General features: G+C 39.3%; 1 protein-coding gene across 1 annotated transcript; it reads left to right on the forward strand.

Moving 5' to 3' along the window:
• Positions 1-3,972: 3,972 nt before the first annotated feature.
• C5H2orf74 (chromosome 5 C2orf74 homolog) lies at positions 3,973-5,644 on the forward strand. The gene is given in 4 exon segments (XM_043467678.1): positions 3,973-4,067; positions 4,301-4,450; positions 4,530-4,668; positions 5,471-5,644. Coding segments are annotated over 4 exon segments (558 nt in total).
• Positions 5,645-18,940: the final 13,296 nt, after the last annotated feature.

Here is an 18,940-nt window from a genome sequence, read left to right on the forward strand (position 1 = left end):
ATTTACATTTTCCTTCACTAGAATGTAATACTTCTGAAGACAGAATCTTTATAACACTGTTTTTAGATGCTAAGCAATTATTGACTGTGTAACCATAAAAGATGAGATAATTGGTGCCCTTATACTTCCTTCTACCTCCCCCTACCAAATATTATTATTTCTATTACTCTTTTACACTCTTACTACAACTATGTTTTGTTCTATTCTCAGTTCCAACAAGTCCTTAGCCTTAATTTTATGTGAAAATTAATTAAATGCTCATCATCATTTCCTTTACCACAATTTATTCTTTTCAAGTTTCTGCATTCTGATTCCATATTCAATTAGCTGCATTTGACCACTGGGAAAATTTTCCTAGAAGAGTCACTAAATGTTATTTCCTTGTGTCTTCTGATGTTTGTGGATGTCTGTTAATTGCCTTCATAGTTGAAACTCATATCAGCTGGATAATTTATAATTTAGTCACATTTATTTTTCATTTAATTTTATAAACATAATTTCTTTGTCTTCTGGCTCATATGTTACAGTGGAAAAGGATGAAGTCAGACAGAACTTTTCACCCTTGCAGATAATTTGTCATTTTCCTGAATATGTATGCATTTCTCTCTTTTCCTAGAACTTAAATGTCAATTTTCTGGGCTGATTTTTTTTTTAAATAGCATAGTGCTCTTTTCATATTGAGAATAACTTCCCTTTATTTCAGAAGAATGTTTCTTCATGACCACCTTTAATTCATTGTTTTCTTTCCCATTGGTTGACTTCTTGACTTCATCAAAACAAATTACACTTGTCTGTTCAACTTTATCTCTCTCTACATTAAACTTCCTTCATATTATTTTTTTCTTCGCTCTATATTACCTGTTATTTCTCATTGCATATATTATTTCCCATATATTAAGGGAGATTGTCATTAAGCAATATATGGAAAAACATTATAAAATTACAAATCTTGAGAAATGGTGCAAGGAAAAAAAACTTTAATAGTGATATAGAAAGTGAAAGTCACTCAGTCGTGTTCAACTCTTTGGGGCCCCATGGACTGTCTAGTCCCTGGAATTCTCCAGGCCAGAATACTGGAGTGGGTAGCCTTTCCCTTCTCCAGGGGATCTTCCCAACCCAGGGGTGGAACCCAGGTCTCCCGCTTTGCAGGCAGATTCTTTACCAGCTGAGCCATAAGGTTAAGTCCAGGAATACTGGATTGGGTAGCCTATCCCTTCTCCAGGGGATCTTCCCAACCCAGGAATTGAACCAGGGTCTCCTGCATTGCAGGTGGATTCTTTACCAACTGAGCTATGAGGGAAGCCCATAGTGATATAGGGGGTCCTAATTTATATCAGGTAGTCAGGAAAGAGTTCTCAGTAGAAGTGATAGTTAAGCTGTGAAGTAACTGTTGAGTTAATCAGGTGAAGAGTTAGTGGGAAATCACTGGGACAAATTGCATATAGAGGAAATAGCTTGCCTCTCTCTGCACTGGGAAAATAATTGGTGTTTGAAGAACCAAAAGACAGTGGTGGCTCAGATGGTAAAGCATCTGCCAGCAATGTGGGAGACCTGGGTTCAATCCCTGGGTTGGAAAGATCCCCTGGAGAAGGAAATGGCAACCCACTCCAGTACTTTGCCTGGAAAATTCCATGGACGGAGGATCCTGGTAGGCTACAGTCCATGGGGTCGCAAAGAGTCAGATGTGACTAAGTGACTTCACATGGCTGAAGTACAATGAATGCCAGAAAAAAATAAAATGATTTGGAATGGTTTTTGAAAGGAAAGGAAAATCATATAGAGCAACAGTAGATAAAAGAGTCATTGTTTAGTTTCTAAGTCTTGATCAACTCTTTCATGACCCCATCAATGATAGCCTACCAGGCTCCTCTGTTCATGGGGTTCTTCAGGCAAGAATACTGGAGTCAGTTGCCCTTTCCTTCTCCAGGAGATCTTTCCCACCCAAGGATTGAACCCACATCTCCTGCTTGGTAGGCAGATTCTTTACCACTGAACCACCTGGGAATCTTAAAAGGATTCTATTTTATTCTAAATTAGATTATAATTCAATCAAATTTTTTTAAAGGAGAGATACGAGGTATTTGTAGTAACAAATAAAATATCACCTAGTTAGCTGTATGAAATTTCAGGGGTAGCACAAATGTGCGATGAACAGAGTAACAAGTAGATATAGTGTGAAGAAGTATTGGTGATGGTTTGTATAACCGTGCCAGCAGTGGACTTGAAAAGAGATGTATAAACTTCGAATATTTGGGGGAGGTAGAACTGACAGAATCTTGCAATGTGTTGAGGGTTGCATATGTGAATAAAAAAGAATGTCAAGGAAACCTTCATAATTCTGAAATATACCAGGAGAGGTATAGACACTATTTACCAAATCAGAAAAATTAGAAAGAATAGTCACATTTGCTTGGTGGCAAGGGTTTGAAACATAAGGGTTCCTCTGTATATATGTTAAATTTGTGATGCCCATTAAATAGCAATGTGAGATGTGAAGGAGGCAGCTGTAATATGAATTTAATACTTAATAGAGTTCTTAATAACTGTTAGACAAAAGATTCTAGGCATGCATAATCAGTAGTTGCCTCACACAAGCTCAGTAGTTGTGGCTCGCGGGCTCTAGAGCGCGGGCTCAGTAGTTGTGGCGCATGAGCTTAGTTGCTCAGGGGCATGTGGAATCTTCCCAGGCCAGAGATCAAACCCATGTCCCCTGCATTGGCAAGCAGATTCTTACCCACTGTGCCACCATGAAAGTCCCTGAATGTAATATTTAATTATGTAAAGCTAACATATCATTCAGAGACTATTCATAGAAAATTTTAAATGTAGTAAAATACTTAGGGAATACTTAGAAGTTACCATTTAAAGCTTTACTCAGATTAACTCACTAAATCCATACAATAAAGCTAGTAAGTAACTAGTAAGTTACTCTTTTTCTAGTTTTAACAATGAACATTCTGAGGCAAAGAGAGGTACATGCTCTAGGACACACAGCTAATTAACCACGTGTCTGAAATAAAGAAGATTAAAGGAAGAGTAGAGGAAAAAAGAAGTAAGGATGATTCGAAAAGACCCATGTACCCCAATGTTGATTGCAGCACTGTTTACAATAGCCAAACATGGAAGCAACCTAGATGTCCATTGACAGATGAATGGATAAAGAAGCTATGGTACATATATACAATGGAATATTAGCCATAAAAAGGAATGAATTTGAATCCATTCTAGTGAGGTGGATGAAACTAGAACCTGTTATACAGAATAAAGTAAGTCAAAAAGAGAAAAACAAATATCATATATTAATGCAAATACATGAAATCTAGAAAAATGTTACTGGCGAACCTCTTTGCAGGGCAGGAATAGAGACACAGACATAGAGAACGGACTTGTGGACACAGCGGGGGAAGCAGAAAGTGGGATGAATTGAGAGAGTAGCATTGAAACACCTACATTACCTATGTAAAATAGATAGCCAGAGAGGATAGACGGACTGCAGCCCAGGGGAGAGTTTTTGTGGTTCTTCTGATTTCAGGTGATGGGCAGGGTTGGGCTGGTGCTATGATCCCCCTAACTCAACAGTTCCATGATTTTATGATGTCACTGAAGAGGGAAGAATGGGGAGCTGGGCTCCGCTCCAGCTACTCCAATTCCTCCGTCCTCTGGATTTTGACAGTTTTTGGGATGAGGGGAGATGAGCTGAGTCCCGCGTGTCCCAGCTCAGTCTCCCCTCTAGCCAACCTCAGCCCCCACCACATTTATGGAGAGAAATTAACCAGGGTGAGTCCACACCACCAGAACAAGCCGAGCATCTTTTATGAAGCTGATCAAAAGAACAACAATAAAAACATCCTTTTATTCTTCTGTTTCTAGAAAACTTAAAGAACAAGAGAACTAACTACATTCACACTGAGCTGGAAAACATATTTGGACAATCTGTGATTGTGAGAGTAGATGAGTCTTCTAGTTAACCATATGAACTTTGAAACCACAGAATTCACTTTCTTCATCATCCTTCTAATTTGCCTCAGTTGCATCTTCCTTTTATTGGTGGTTTTTTTATATAAATGGTATAAATCCATGCTGATAAATTGGGATCAGATTATAAGTCACACTAGCAAATGTATCTAGTAATAATATAAAGCAATTTAAAATAGACCAAATAATAATGCTATAGCTATCTGGTTTTTTCTATTTCAGGGTTTTAGAAATGCTAATTTCCTGCTTAAAAGTGAAATTCCTTTCCAAGTCTTAACACCAAGACCTTTCTTTCTTTCCCACACTTTCTCCTTTGTGATTATAGTTCCCAAAGCAGGACAGATGAAGAGACAGAAAAAGGTCCTTGTACAGAAAATGAAGGTGAAGATTGTCCAGCTACTCATACAGAGATGAATGATTTAGACAACCAAGAAAAGTAAGTCTGCACCTTAGGATGTGGTGGAACACCATTTTTGTGTATGACCATGAGGGCTAAGATGCATAAATTTTTAAAACCTTGCTGATTGATTTTCTAGGACTCCTGCACCTGCAAGGCATGGCATTCTCGTCCAGAGACGGAGTAAAGAAGCGATGACCACACCCTTAGGAAATAGAGAGGATGTGGAGGGTGAAGAAGAGAACAAAACAAAAGAGAAACGAAAGCCTGAGAATGCTGGAGAAAATGGTCAAGAGGTGATAGGCTTTTCTACTCTTAAGAGGCATTTAGTGTTTAAAGAAGCAGTAAATTTCTTGGCTAGGTATATTGAAGGATGGTCTTGTTTGTAACTTAGGTTTGTATCTGGAAGGAGTGCAGTGTTGACAATCATTTAAACCACCCTTCTTACCTTATTGGTTCATTTTATTAAACCAATTACACATGCCATGCCTGGACACTTGCTCCATCTTCATCCTTACATTTGTGGTTTTCTTAATATTTCCCTTTCATTTTGCTTAATTCAGAATCCTAAGATGTTAGAGCTGGAGGAGATCATTTAGGGAGCCAGCACTCTCGTGTTACGAATGAGAAAATAAGATGAATTGTTGAAGTCATTCCTCCATGGCCAGGCTCAGGACCAGATGCCAAATATCTGCTCTACTTCTGGGTTCCTTCTACAAAAGCCTGTAAACATTGCCAGGGTCTTCTTGAACTTCATGTTTGGGGCTGCCTAATAACAGCAACTCACATGTCCTCCTAACATGAGACCCATGACCACTCCGAGACAGAATGGTGATCCAGGTGGCTCTTGGGTTTAACTCCTTTGTAGAGAAAATAACACATGTTGCCAGATGCTATTTAAATATAGCAGTGTGTGCTTTTATAACCATAGAAACATAAAAATTATATCTTCATGGATTATTACTGCTTTTCTGTATCATTTAGAAATCCTTTTTCTGTTTCTTACTAACAATGTATATATAACCCATATTTTTTAAAAGCAGGGCTTGTTGTATTCATAAATTTATCATTGATACTATTTGTTACATTCTCTTACAGGATGACTATTTGCAAAAACCACTCATACCTGTCACTGGAAGTCCTTCAGTTGTTGATAACCATAAAAGACCCTTAAAAGGAGTAACATTTTCTAGGGAGGTAATCGTTGTGGACCTTGGAAAGGACAATCCTATAGCTCGAAGCTATACTCGATTACATAAAGAGAGAAAGTGAAGCTCCAAAAAGGCTGAGAGCAAAAGAAATGTAACCTTAGACTAACAATGAAATGACTGGGGGTACAAAATCATGTTGAATAAGCAAAATAATGGGGAATTAAGCAAATATGGATAATATTTTATCTTTGTGCAGAAAAGGTGGACTATGTGCAAAATTCTGTAAGTAAAATACCCAGGGCAACTCAAATGTGAGTTCAAGAAATTGATTGTATTAAGTGTCCTTAAAACTGTCTACTCAGACACTGTTGTACCATGTGAATAAAGTTATTTGTGTTTGTGCAAATGTCTTTTAGGTAAGTCATATTCAAGCGGGATTTTGGAAACAGCCCGGGTTCTTGGTGCTTTGATCATAGGCATTTACAATCAAATAACATTACTGCTATCATCATGGAAACTTCCAGTAAGTAGGACTAGGGTCTCCTACAAGATAGTTCCCTTTGAATTCAGTCCTGAAATCTTTCTTGTCCTGACAACTGCTTTTTTTTCTAATTTAAATATATATTTATTTATTTATTTATTTGACCATACCAGGTCTTAGTCGTAGCACGTAGTATCTAGTTCCCCAACCAGGGATTGAATCCCAGCCCCTTGTGTTGGGAGCACAGAGTCTTAGCCACTGGACCACCAGAAAAGTCCCCTGACAATTGATTTTTTAAATTGATACCAAGTAAAGGATGGCGGATACCATCTACCAACAAAATATCCTGTTACCTAGGCAAATCCTGAGGTTATACTATTCTTGATTTCAATAATTTAAAAATTTGCTTTTAATCTGTGAAATATGACCTTACAGACCAGTACAATATCATCCAAACCATTGCAGTAAACATTTGTGAGATGTGTAAGGGGCTATGAGAGGAGATAAGAAGCAGAAAACAGCATCTGATTCAGGGGCCTAGCACATTGCAATGTCTACGTCATACGTTTAATACATGTTTGTTGGGTGACTGGGAGAACAAGTGATAAAATAATGTAGAATGTGTGACTAATGCTAAATGGAACTATTGACACCTTTTGATGGGGAGAAGTCCCTGTGGTCTGGGACCATTCCACTGTGTGGAAGAGAAGGGACTTAACGGAATGGAAGGATTGGCTAATACAAGCAGAGGGAAGAGTGTATTTCAATCGGTGACAGGCACAAGCCAAGGCAGAGAGGTGAGAATGTGTGTTGAGTCTACTGGGCACCAGTCAGCTGGAGGAGTGTTGAGAGTTCACAGTGAAGTGTGGTGAGGGGTCAGAGTAAGGTAACTCTGAGGATCCCAGGCTAGAGAGAGGTATTGGGTAGAGAATGCAGTAAAGCAGTGTGCACTGGGGCTGGGGGTCTACAGTAATATCCATCCAGAGCGCTAGAGTCCAGGAACTGTCTACAATCACTGAAAAATAATGATCTTTCACCTGACGGTAACATTAAATTTTTTTTGACTGCATCCCACAGCATGTGGGATCCAACTTACCCTGTCAGGGATGGAACCTGTGCCCCCTGCAGTGGAAGCACAATCTTAACCACTGGACTGCCAAGGAAGTCCCAACATTAAAATTTTTTTAATTTAATTATTATAAAATACACATAAAATCTACCATCTTAACGATCTTAAGTGCACAGTTAAGTAATACTAAGTACACTCACATTGTACAGTCATCACATACATCCACAGCACTCCTCATTTTGCCGCACTCTAACTCTACCCATTAAACACTAACTCCTCATTTCCCAGCACCCCAGCCTCTGGTAACCACCAACCTACTTTCTATCTCTATGAATTTGACTACTCTAAGTACCTCATACAAGTGGAATTACAGTATTTATCCTTCTGTGAGCAGGTTCTTTCACCCAGCATAATGTCCTCAAGGTTTATCCATGTGTCAGAATTTCCTTTCTTTTAAAGCCTGAATAATATTCCTTTTTTTTTTTTTTAATATTTCAAATGTTTATACACTTGTCCATTAATGAACACTTTGGGTTGCTTCACTTTTTGTCTACTGTAAATAATGCTGCTCTGAATGTTTCAAATTCTAATATATGAAACTTCAGACCTAGATGACCATTTATTTCCGTATGAGTATTTCCATATGAGGGCTTCCCTGGTGGCTCAGATGGTGAAGAATCCGCCTGTGGCGCCCAGGTTCGACACCTGGGTTGGGAAGACACCTTGGAGAAGGAAATGGCAACCCACTCCAGTATTCTTGTCTGGAGAATTCCAAGGACAGAGGAGCCTGGTGGGCTACAGTCCATGGGGTTGCACATGGGATTGCAAAGAGTCAGACACGACTGAGTGACTACTAACACTTTCACTTTCTTTTCTCATTTCCATATGATGTCATGATTTCATTGCCTATATCTGTATCTGAATTTATAAAACCAAGTTACTTTTTCACAAACTGACTAGAGTATTAAAGGAATGAATCCATAAATGATGCATCTATGCCAAAGTGAAGGCCAGTTTCCTCATGTGTGGACTGTACTAGCTGAAGTTTTGTAAAACTTTCAGTAGAAGAAAATGGTAGGAAAATGGGTCATCAGTGCCTCTGATAGTACAGACACCCGAAATTCCAAAAAGACCAATCAATATGCCACCACTATGGGCTGAGTCAAATTCAATGTTACTTGAATTTTATTAGTTTTTATGCTTTTGTTTGTATTTTGTTAGTAAATTTGTTTTGATTTGATTTTTTTTAAAAGATACCTGATGAAAAATGTTCAAGACAGCTCTGATTTTTTTTTTTTTAAAGTTAATTAATTAGTTTGGCTGCACCAGGTCTTAGGTGGGGGACTCAGGATCTTTGATCTTTGTTGTGGCACACAGGGGTCTTTTGTTGCAGCATATGGGATCCACTTCCCTGACCAGGGATGGAACCTGGGCCCCTTGCTTTGGGAGCATGCAGTCCTAGACACTGGACCACCAGGGAAGTCCCTGTTTTGATTTTAGAATTGAATGAGAGCACTAAGGAATTGATATTCAGTTTTATGTTTCAATACAGTTTAAAGTAACACTATATTTAATGAACAATTCAAGGTCATTGTGTGTGTGTTTTGGGGGGGTAAGTCCCTGAGAATTCTATTACGGAATTAGGTTATTGATGAGCAGCACCTGGCGATAAATGGAGATGACTCTAGTGACAATTCAGGGTTTAAGGATGAGGGTCTGGAATAGAGAGGTGGCAAAACACAAAGACTAAAGAATGTCAGTTTCTGATTAGATGTGGAAAAAGAGAGGACACAACAGCGACTCCTGAGTTTGGACACCTGACTGTCAGAAATAGGAAAGTCCAAAGAAGTGACTGGTTGGAAGGAAATGATTAGCTAGATTTTAGCTCTGCCGAATTTGAGATGTTTGCCAGAAATTCAGCTGAAGATGCCTGGGGCACCAAAGCTGTGGGACTCCCCATTTCCATCTGCTAAGCTGTGGCTCCTGTTAAAAGCTGCTGTTAAAAGTGCCCATTGGTATTTCTCTTGTAGAAGTGGGGTCAAACTTACCACCTTTCCTCTTTAATTAGCTGTGGACTCAAGGACCCTCTTCAAATGACTACCCCAAGCAAGACACATCACCCGAAAGCCAAGAGGGAAAAGCTAGATAAATTGAAGTATTTTTAGAAAAGCTTTTAAAGTCAAAAGACCAACAACAAAACCAAGAAGGCCTATTTCTGGAAAAAAAAAAAAAAAACTTTTACTGTCATATAGAGTGAAGTGAGTCAGAAAGAGAAAAATATTGCATTTTAACACATAAATATGGAATATAGAAAAATGGCACTGGTGAACTATTTGCGGGGCAGGAATAGAGACGCAGACGTAGAGAATGGACCTGTGGAACAGCGAGGGAAGGAGAAGGTGGAATGAATTGAGAGAGTAGGATTGACGTATATACACGTGTTTGTAAAACAGATAGCTAGTGACAAGCTGCTCTAGAGGACGGGAGCTCAGACCGGTGCTCTGGGAGGACCTAGGGGGTGGGATGGGGTGGTGGGAGGTTCAACAGGGAGGAGACATTTGTATACTTAGAGTGGATTCACATTGTTGTACAGCCGAAACTAACGGACATTGTAAACCAATCATCCTTCCATTAAAAAAATATATACAGGGAAAGTTGCACAAGTAGTACAGAGAACTATGTACGCTCTCACTCAGATTCCCCAGTTAACTGTTTACCATACTTGTATTACCATTCCCTCTCTCCATAAAATCCATATGTTTTAAGCATTTGAGAGTCAGATGCAAACATACTGTATCATTCAGCCTTAGCACTTCAGCACAAATTTCCAACAAACTGGGACATCGTCCCACACAATCAACCATCAATTAACATTGATACACTTGCCGTCTAATCCCCAGGCCTCACTCAAAATTTGCTGGTTGTCCCAGTTATATTCTTCGTAGGCTCAGGATCCAGTTCAGGATAACACTTTCTGTTTAGCCATTGTGTCTCTTTAGTCTCTTCAATTTGGACCTGTTCCTCAGACTTTCTTTGACTTTTCTGACCTTGACACGTTTGAAGACTGCAGATCAATTACTTTTTAGCATGTCCCTCACTGTTGGACTTGCCTGATGTAACTTCATGATTAGGTTCAGGTCATTTGCCTTTAGCAAGAATATTCAAGAGGTGATCCCTGTGATCTCAGTGCATCATATCAGGAGGCATGTGCTGTCAAATGTATTGGTGTAATTTAATTTTTACCACTTGGTTTTGTCAGATTTCTCTCCTGTAAATTAATAAGTGGCTTTTACTTATTAATAAACAATATTAGTTGACAGCCTACAGAAAGGAAAGCTTTCTCTTCCCTCCTATTCAATCACTTATTCAATATATCAGTATGAACTTTTAGATTCCTGTTTTGTTCAGTGGGTTATAATCCTTTACGAGCATTATTTATTTGTATATTCACATGTCCCCAGATATGGCCAAGGAAGCCCCTTCCAGTTGGCTCTTGGTCCTTTAGATATACTTGAGCACTCTGTTGTATAAGATGTTCCAAGCTCATCTTGTACTTTGTCTCCCAGCCCTGGAATCAGCTATTTCTTTAGAGGAAAATGCTATTCCAGAAACAAGATCTGCATGCTAGGCATGCTCATAGCTCCTGGGTTATCATTGTTTCTAGAATTTTTCAGCAGACAGAGGTAGGAAATATATGTATGCACAAACACATAATGCACACATATGCAGATATATAATACATATTAATTATCTACAAATTATCCTCAAACTTAGTGGCTTAAATAATAATTCTGTATTATCTCTCATGGTCTATGAGGGCCAGGAATTCAAAGTGTGTACAATGAGGAATGACTAGTTTCTGTGCCATGATGTTTGAGTCCTTGGGGCTGGAATCATCCACAGGTTGTTCATTCACATGTGTGGCACTTGCTGCTGGTCGTCAGGTCAGGAGCTATCACTGGAACACCTACGTATGGCCTGCCATAGGCCCCTGGCTTCCTCACAAATTGGTGACTGGATTCCAAAGTCAAGTACGGAGAGGGAGAAAGAAAGAGAGAAAGAAGGTGAATTCTTACATCCTTCTTATAACCTAGCATTGGAGGTTGCCTGGACATTAAGTTCTAGACTAGGAGTCTTTTCAAGAAAATTAGAGATACCATGGGAACATTTCATGCAAAGATGGACACAATAAAGGACAGAAATGGTATGGACCTAAGAGAAGCAGAAGATATTAAGAAGAGGTGGCAAGAATACACAAAAGAACTACACAAAAAAGATCTTCATGACCCAGATAAACACGATGGTGTGATCACTCGCCTACAGCCAAACATCTTGGAATGCAAAGTCAAGTGGGCCTTAGGAAGCATCACTATGAACAGTTAGTGGAGGTTTTGGAATTCCACTTGAGCTATTTCAAATCCTAAAAGATAATGCTGCTAAAGTGCTGCACTCAGTATGCCAGCACATTTGGAAAACTCGGCAATGGCCACAGGACTGGAAAAGGTCAGTTTGCATTCCAATCCCAAAGAAGGGCAGTGCCAAAGAATGTTCAAACTGCTGCACAATTGCAATCATCTCACACACGAGCAAAATAATGATCAAAATTCTCCAAGCCAGGCTTCAACAGTATGTAAACCGAAATTCCAGATGTTCAAGCTGGTTTTAGAAAAGGCAGAGGAACCAGAGATCAAATTGCCAACATCCATTGGCTCATAGAAAAAGCAAGAGAATTCCAGAAAAACATCTACTTCTGCCTTACTGATTACGCTGAAGCCTTTGACTGTGTAGCTCACAACAAACTATGGAAAATTCTTCAAGAGATGAGAATACCAGACCACCTTACCAGCCTCATGTGAAATCTGTATGCAGGTCAAGAGGCAACAGTTAGAACCAGACATCAACCAGTAGAATGGTTCCAAATAGGAAAAGGAGTTTGTCAAGGCTATATATTGTCACCCTGCTTATTTAACTCATATGCAGAGTACATCATGAGAAATGCTGGGCTGGAGGAAGCATAAGCTGGAATCAAGATTGCCAGGAGAAATATCAATAACCTCATATACATAGATGATACTACCCTTATGGCAGAAAGTAAAGAGGAACTAAAAAGCCTCCTAATTAAAGTGAAAGAGAAGAGTGAAAAAGCTGGCTTAGAACTCAACATTCAAAAAACTAAGATCATGGCATCTGGTCCCATCACTTCATGGCAAATAGATGGGGAAACAATGGAAACAGTGACAGGCTTTATTTCCTTGGGCTCCAAAATCACTGCAGATGGTGACGGCAGCCATGAAATTAAAAAATGCTTGCTTCTTGGAAGAAAAGCTATGACCAACCTAGACAGCATATTAAAAAGCAGAGACGTTACTTTGCTGACAAAGGTCCAACTAGTCAAAACTAGTTTCTTTCCAGTAATCATGTATGGACATGAGAGTTGGACTATAAAAAAGCTGAGCACTGAAGATTTGATGCTTTTGAACTCTGGTGTTGGAGAAGACTCTTAAGAGTCCCTTGGGCTGCAAGGAGATCCAACCAGTCCATCCTAAAGGAAATCAGTCCTAAATATTCATTGAAAGGACTGATGCTAAAGCTGAAACTCCAATACTTTGGCCACCTGATGGAAGAGCTCACTCCCTGGAAAAGACCCTGATGTTGGGAAAGATTGAAGGCAGGAGGAGAGGGGAAAACAGAAGATGAGATGGTTGGACGGCATCACTGACTCGATGGACATGAGTTTGAGCAAGCTCCAGGAGTTGGTGAAAGGCAGGGAAGCCTGGTGTGCTGCAGTCCATGGGGTCTCAAAGAGTCAGACTGAGCAACTGAACTGAGTGAGACATTAAGTTCAGCCCACATTCAAGGACAAGGAGATTATACTCTACCTTTTGAGGGAAAAGAATTTTTTAAAAACCCACCAAAATGTGGACCTACTTTAAAACCACCACAGTATCAATATCTATAGCTATCCTTACAAAAGATCATGAGCTCATACCAAACTTTCAATTCCAATCCAGCAAGGTCTAGTCTAGCTTCCCCTGCTCCATAATTTCCTTCCCTAATAGTGAGAAACCTGGCTCCCTTTACACTCAATTTATTTCTGTATTTTCATATTTATTTCTGTATGTCACTATTCAGCAAACACAGGGCCACATATCCCTGGCTCCACTGATTTTGGTGATTATTATACTGGAAAAGTTTATTTTTTTGAAAGTCTATTTTTTAAATAATTTTTTCAATTTAATTTTTATTTTATATTGGTAATATAGCTGATTTACAATGTTCGTTTCAGGTACCAGGCAAACTGATTCAGTTATAATATACATATATCCATTCTTTTTCATATTCTTTTCCTATACAGGTTATTATACAATATTGAGTTGAGTACCCTAGTTATTCAGTAGGTCCTTATTAATTATCTATTTTATATATAATAGTGTGTATATGTTTTAAAATGGTAAACGTTAAGTTCTCAGTCATGTCTGACTCTTTGCAACCCCATGGACTGTAGCTTGCCAGGCTCCTCTGTCCATGGAATACTCCAGGCAAGGATACTGGAGTGGGTAGCTGTATGTTAACCCCAAAATAATTTATCCCTCCCCTTCACCTTTTCCCTTTGGTAACCATAATTTCATTTTTGGAGTCTATGAGTCTGTTTCTGTTTTGTAAATAAGTTCATTTGTATCATCTTTTTAGAATCCACATATGAGTGATTTCATGATATTTATCTGTCTGACTTACTTCACTTAGTATGATAATCTCTAGATCCATCCATGTTGCTGCAAATGGCATTATTTTATTTTTCATGGTAAGTAGCTATTCCACTGTGTATATGTACCACATCTTCTTTATCCATTCATCTGCTGATGGACATTTAGGCGGCTTCCATATCTTGGCTATTGTAAAAAGTGCTATAATGAACATTGGGTTTGTGTATCTTTTTGAATTATGTTCTTTGTGAGATATACACCCAGGAGTGGGATTGCTGGATCACATGGTAGTTCTTATTTGATTAGTTTAGGAAACCCCCCCAGAATTCTCCATAGTGGTTGTACCAACTTACACCCTCACCGACGGTGTTAGAGGATTCCCTTTTCTGCACAACCTCTCAAGCGTTTATTGTTTGTACTTTTTGATGATGGCTGTTCTGACTGATGTAAGATGGTATCTCATTGTAGTTTTTTTAAATTATTTCATTTATTTATTTTTGATGTGGACCATTTTTAAAACTTGTTTATTTTTGTCTGTGCTGGGTCTTTGTTCGTGTAGGCTTTTCTCTAGTTGTGGCAAATGGGGGCTCCTCTCTAGTTGCAGTGCACTGGCTTCTCATTGCAGTGGCTTCTCGTTGCGGAGTAAGGGCGCGAAGGCGTACGGGCTTCAGTACGTAGTTGTGGCTCCCAGGCTCTAGAGAATGGGCTCAATAGTTGTGGCTCACAGGCTTAGTTGCTCCACAGCATGTAGGATCTTCCCAGATTAGAGATCAAACCTGTGTCTCCTGCATTAGCAGGAAGATTCTCTACCACTGAACTACTAGGGAAGCCCTCTCATTATAGTTTTGACTTGTATTTCTCTAATAATTAGCAGTTTAGCATCTTTTCTGGTTCTTTTTGATCTGTCTTCTTTGGAGAAATGTATATTTAGATCTTCTGCCCAGTTTTTGATTGGGCTGTTTGTTTTTGTTGTTGTTGTTGTTGTTTATATTTAGCTGCCTGAGATGCTTGTATGGTTTGGAGATTAATCCCTTGTCAGTTGCTTAATTTGCTAATATTTTTTTCCATTCTGTGGGTTGTCTTTGTTTTGTTTATGGTTTTCTTTACTATGCAAGAGCTTTTAAGTTTAACTAGGTCCCATTTGTCTACTTTTGTTTTTATTTTCATTACTCCAGCAGATGAATCAAAAAAGATATTGCTTATGTTTTCCTCTAAGAGTTTTATAGTATCTGGTCTCACATATAGGTCTTTAACTCATTTAGAGCTTATTTTTGTGTATGGTGTTAGAGAATGTTCTGGTTTCTTTTTTTTACATGAAGTTGTCCAGTTTTCCCAACACCACTTATTGAAGAGCCTGACTTTTCTCCATTATATAGTTTTCCCCCCTTTACCATAGATTAATTGATCATAGGTGCATGGGTTTATTTCTGGGTTTTCTATTCTGTTGCATTGATCTATATTTTTTGTTTTGTTATAGTGTCACACTGTTTTGTTTACTGTAGCTTTGCAGTAGTCTGAAGCCAGGGAACCTGGTTCCTCAAGCTCTATTTTTCTTTCTCAGAATTGCTTTGCCTCAGTTCAGTTCAGTCGCTCAGTCATGTCCGACTCTTTGCGACTCCGTGAACCGCAGCACGCCAGGCCTCCCTGTCCATCACCAACTCCTGGAGTCCACCCAAACCCATGTCCATTGAGTTGGTGATGCCATCCAACCATCTCATCCTCTGCCGTCCCCTTCTCCTCTTGCCCTCAATCTTTCCCAGCATCAGGGTCTTTCAAATGAGTCAGCTCTTCACATCAGGCGGCCAAAGTATTGGAGTGTCAGCTTCAACATCAGTCCTTCCAATGAACACCCAGGACTGATCTCCTTTACGATGGACTGGTTGGATCTCCTTGCAGTCCAAGGGACTCTCAAGAGTCTTCTCCAACACCACTTTGGCTATTTGGGGTCAAAATTTGCATTTCCATACAAATTTAAAATTTCTTCTTCTAGTTCTGTGGAAAAGCCTATTTTTAAGAACATTTGTGACAAAAGGATGATTTCCATATTTATAAAGAAACTGTTAAGAGCACTCAGAAGCATAAGAATTATTTCACCAATAGAAATAAGAAAAATGTAAGTTACTTAAAATGGTAATTTTTGTAAAATTATGAAGTCAGGATGAGCATTTAAACATTTGGCCATTTACTTTTATGCCTGCATATATTATCTTTGCCTATTTCAATTAATTTATTTTTGGCCACACCATGAGGCATGCAAGATCTTAGTTCCCTGACCAGGGATTGAACCCAGGCCCTGGCAGTGAAAGCACTGAATACTAAGCACTGGACCATGAGGGAATTTCCCTTTTTGCCCATTTTATGCAATTGTGCAAAGACCACCCTTGGGGTGCTCCTAACCAAGTCTGAACTGGCAAGGATTACTGGCAAGATTCAGGACTCCTTCAATAGGAACACTGGCTGTAGGTGCTGCCATTGGTGTGGTTGGGAAATTTAGACTGGTGGTGGTTTAGTAGCTAAGACATGTCCAACTCTTGTGACCCCATGAACTGTAATAGAAGTGTCAATTTAGGATTGTTTGGAGTTTGGTGGTGTACAGGTGTTATGCATAGGGGAAGGTGAGGATAAGACAAAAAAAAAAACATTTTTAAGTGATTCGTTCATGCTTGGAACTGTTCTAAGAGCTTCAGTTGTATTCATTTCCTTTAACTTCACACTGCCTATGAGGTTGGGGGCAGATACTGCCAGTTATCCCTCAATATCTATTCTTTCTTGGGAACAGAACTCCCAGGTGTTGGCCGGCCATGTAGCTGACTAGAATAAAGATGATGCTTCCCAGCTTTCCTTGCTGGGTGTTGCCATGTGAACTGTTCTGACCAATAGGATCAAAGTAGAAGTGCTGGGCTGTGTCTTACAGGTTGAATATGTGCCATTGCTCTTTCTTCTTCCTTCTGGTTAGAATGTGGTTGTACTGATTGGAGTCAGATCCTGATATGGAAGCCATATTTTGGGGATTGCTGATGTAAACTTGGGGCCCTGATGATTGTGTATCTTTCAACTCATCATGGACTGCCTATTTTTATGTGAAAGGAAAGGGCTATCTTGTTTAGTATCATTTTGTTATTGCTACTTTGCTACTAGCAGTTGAATCTAATGATAACACAGACAGGTGGTGATACTATCCCCATGTTACAAAGTACAAAGAGGTGATGAAGTACAAGGAGGTTAGGGAATTTGCCTAAGGTCTCCTGGCTGCTAAGTGAAAGCTGAGACTTGCATCCAAGCACTGAGCTGCAGCAGAGCCTGCCAGCAGGGTCTGATTCTGCTATGGCAGGTACAGCTCAGTACACAGTTTTTCACGTTGGTATAGAGACTCCTCACACTGGCTTTCACACCCTCCTCCAAATGTCCTCATTGAAGTCTTAGTGCCCATTCTGCTTGTGTCCAGCCAACTTCCCCCCAGTTACTTTCCCATCTTTGCTAATGCTTTTTCTCTTGGTCTGGACCGACCTCTCCCATTTCTGTCTTCAAGGCGCTTTCATATCTCTTCAACCCCATCTTCATTTTTTTTTAATTTTTTTTTAATTTTTAAAAAAAATTTATTTATTTTAACTGGAGGCTAATTACTTTACAATATTGTATTGGCTTTGCCATACATTGACATGAATCAGCCATGGGTGTACATGTGTTCCCCATCCTGCAACCCCCTCCCACCTCCCTGCCCATCCCATCCCTCTGGGTCATGACAGTGCACCAGCCCTGAGCACCCTGTATCACGCATCAAAACTGGACTGGCGATTCATTTCACATATGACAAGCTACATGATTCAGTGCTGTTCTCCCAAATCATCACACCCTCGTCCTCTTCCACAGAGTCCAAAAGACTGTTCTATACATCTGTGTCTCTTTTGCTGTCTCACATACAGGGCTATCATTACCATCTTTCTAAATTCCATATATATGCATTAGTATATTGTATTGGTGTTTTTCTTTCTGGCCTACTTCACTCTGTATAATAGGCTCCAGTTTCATCCACCTCATTAGAACTGATTCAAATGTATTCTTTTTAATTGCTGAGTAATAGTCCATTGTCTGTATGTATCACAGCTTTCTTACCCATTCATCTGCTGATGGGCATCTAGGTTGCTTCCATGTCCTGGCTAATATGAACAATGCTGCGATGAACATTTGGGGTACACTTCTCTTTCAATTCTGATTTCCTCAGTGTGTATGCCCAGCAGTGGGATTGCTGTCAACCCCATCTTCTTTTACTGCTATGAAATGATTCCTTCAACCAATATTTTTCCCCTATGTATTAAGAATGACACTACTTATATATCATCCCAGGAAGAATCAAGAAAATAGTCACTGAAATTATTTTCTGTGTTCTATAGTTCATACGAGGAGCTCCAGTTGAGAAAGGTTAATAATAGACATGCAAACTGAAGTCAGTATAAATGACTTGCTCAATCTACAGCATATGGAAAAGCTAAAGACAGGAAATTCCTGTGCTAAACAGCCTCTCATGTTATTATATAAACTAATCTATGGGAACCATGTTAAAATAAATCCCCTTAACTTCTTCTGTTACCTTTGGCCCCACTCATTCAACCAAAATTTATTGAGATCTGCTGTGTGCAAAGCACTGGGGATTCTACTATGTGCAAAACAGATCAAGTTAATTATAAGCTAGTGTATTTATCTTTGTGTTTGCCACAGCAGTGACTTTCAAACATTAAACAAAATAAAAACAACAATCTCACTTAATGTAACCATAGCATATTTCATATATGGGATGATTTAAGAAGCAATGTTTCTTCTTAAACATATCAGGCCTTCCCTGATAGCTCAGTTGGTAAAGAATCCACTTGCAATGCAGGAGACCCCGGTTCAATTCCTTGGTTGGGGAGATCTGCTGGAGAGAAGATAGGCTATCCACTCCAGTATCCTGGGCTGGAGAATTCCACGGATTGTATAGTTCATGGGGTCGCAAAGAGTCAGACACAACTGAGTGACTTTCACTTAAGAAGCAACGTTTATCTTTACCACAGGTAATCACTCTGATATTTAAACTCTATTCTATTTCATTAAGGTAAAAATGATGATGAATGCCTGTTAAATTGATTTTACAGCCTACTCACAGGTTGGAAATACAGGTTTGAGAAC

This window comes from Cervus canadensis, chromosome 5, assembly GCF_019320065.1.
Source record: "Cervus canadensis isolate Bull #8, Minnesota chromosome 5, ASM1932006v1, whole genome shotgun sequence".
Taxonomy (NCBI): Eukaryota; Metazoa; Chordata; class Mammalia; order Artiodactyla; family Cervidae; genus Cervus; species Cervus canadensis.